This window comes from Phytophthora parasitica, assembly GCF_000247585.1.
Source record: "Phytophthora parasitica INRA-310 unplaced genomic scaffold supercont2.68, whole genome shotgun sequence".
In the NCBI taxonomy this organism is placed as follows: Eukaryota; Oomycota; class Peronosporomycetes; order Peronosporales; family Peronosporaceae; genus Phytophthora; species Phytophthora nicotianae.
Window position 1 is genome coordinate 1 of NW_008649054.1, and position 860 is coordinate 860.

Below are 860 nucleotides of genomic sequence, written 5' to 3' on the forward strand. Positions count from 1 at the left end.
GGGCTACAAGCTATTCGACATGGAAGAACTCGACGTTGACTACCTGGAAGTCACGGGGCCTTGCGTGGTGCTGCCCTACATGAACAAGGGAACTTTTAACCTCGGAACTACTGTTCGGAACCACGGCAACATGCTACTCGTAGCCCAAGGACCTGGATACGTGTACGTAGAGAAGGACTTTAAGAATCCAATCATCGTCCAACTAAGTCTTCACTTTGGGATAACGATGGAACCAAGTGACGATGATCGCGGGTTGCTGAAATGGATGCGTCGACGGCTGTGCGGCTGGGACCTGGCTTCAGCCCTCATCGCGGCTGGTGTCCGCTCTGTGACCTACGTCGACTACGCGATGAAGGGTAAACTGGTAGGGTTTTCTTGGATTGACGAGCTGCTGACAACTTTTCCAGAAACAAGAATTGTCGTGGATGTAGCCACGATGACTAGGCCTTCTATTGAAAATCGCGTTCAACTTGTTCGCTGGCGGCGATCTCGTCCGGAGGGCTGCAAAGGTGTTACCCACGAGCTGTATGGTGCCATGCAAAAACCACCATACTACGGGTCTGTCTCTGCTAAGCGCACTCGTCATGATGTAGTGGACCCTACCATGCTCAAGTGTATGGTGTATTCGAGAGCAGATCACATTTTCAAGTCCACCCTAAAACCTGGACGGTTGGACCAGCCTCGAAAAGTCAAATTTCTGCGACTCGCACAACAATACTTCGGGAAGTTGAAGGCTGCTTTCACTGAGCAGCGAGCTATTATGGGAGACATGCGCACCGAAATTCGCTTCGAAGTTCGGAGTTTTGGTGAAATTCCCATGAAATTTTCACGGCAATTCGCAAAAATCTGGGCTCTCGTGG

General features: G+C 50.7%; 1 protein-coding gene across 1 annotated transcript; it reads left to right on the forward strand.

The window, feature by feature from the left end:
* Positions 1-19: 19 nt before the first annotated feature.
* On the forward strand, positions 20-431 carry PPTG_17382 (hypothetical protein; the record flags this gene model as incomplete). Its single annotated transcript, XM_008915099.1, has 2 exons — positions 20-364; positions 408-431. The coding sequence occupies 2 exons, from the start codon at positions 20-22 to the stop codon at positions 429-431; spliced, it is 369 nt and encodes a 122-aa protein (XP_008913347.1).
* Between the last annotated feature and the right edge of the window lie 429 nt (positions 432-860).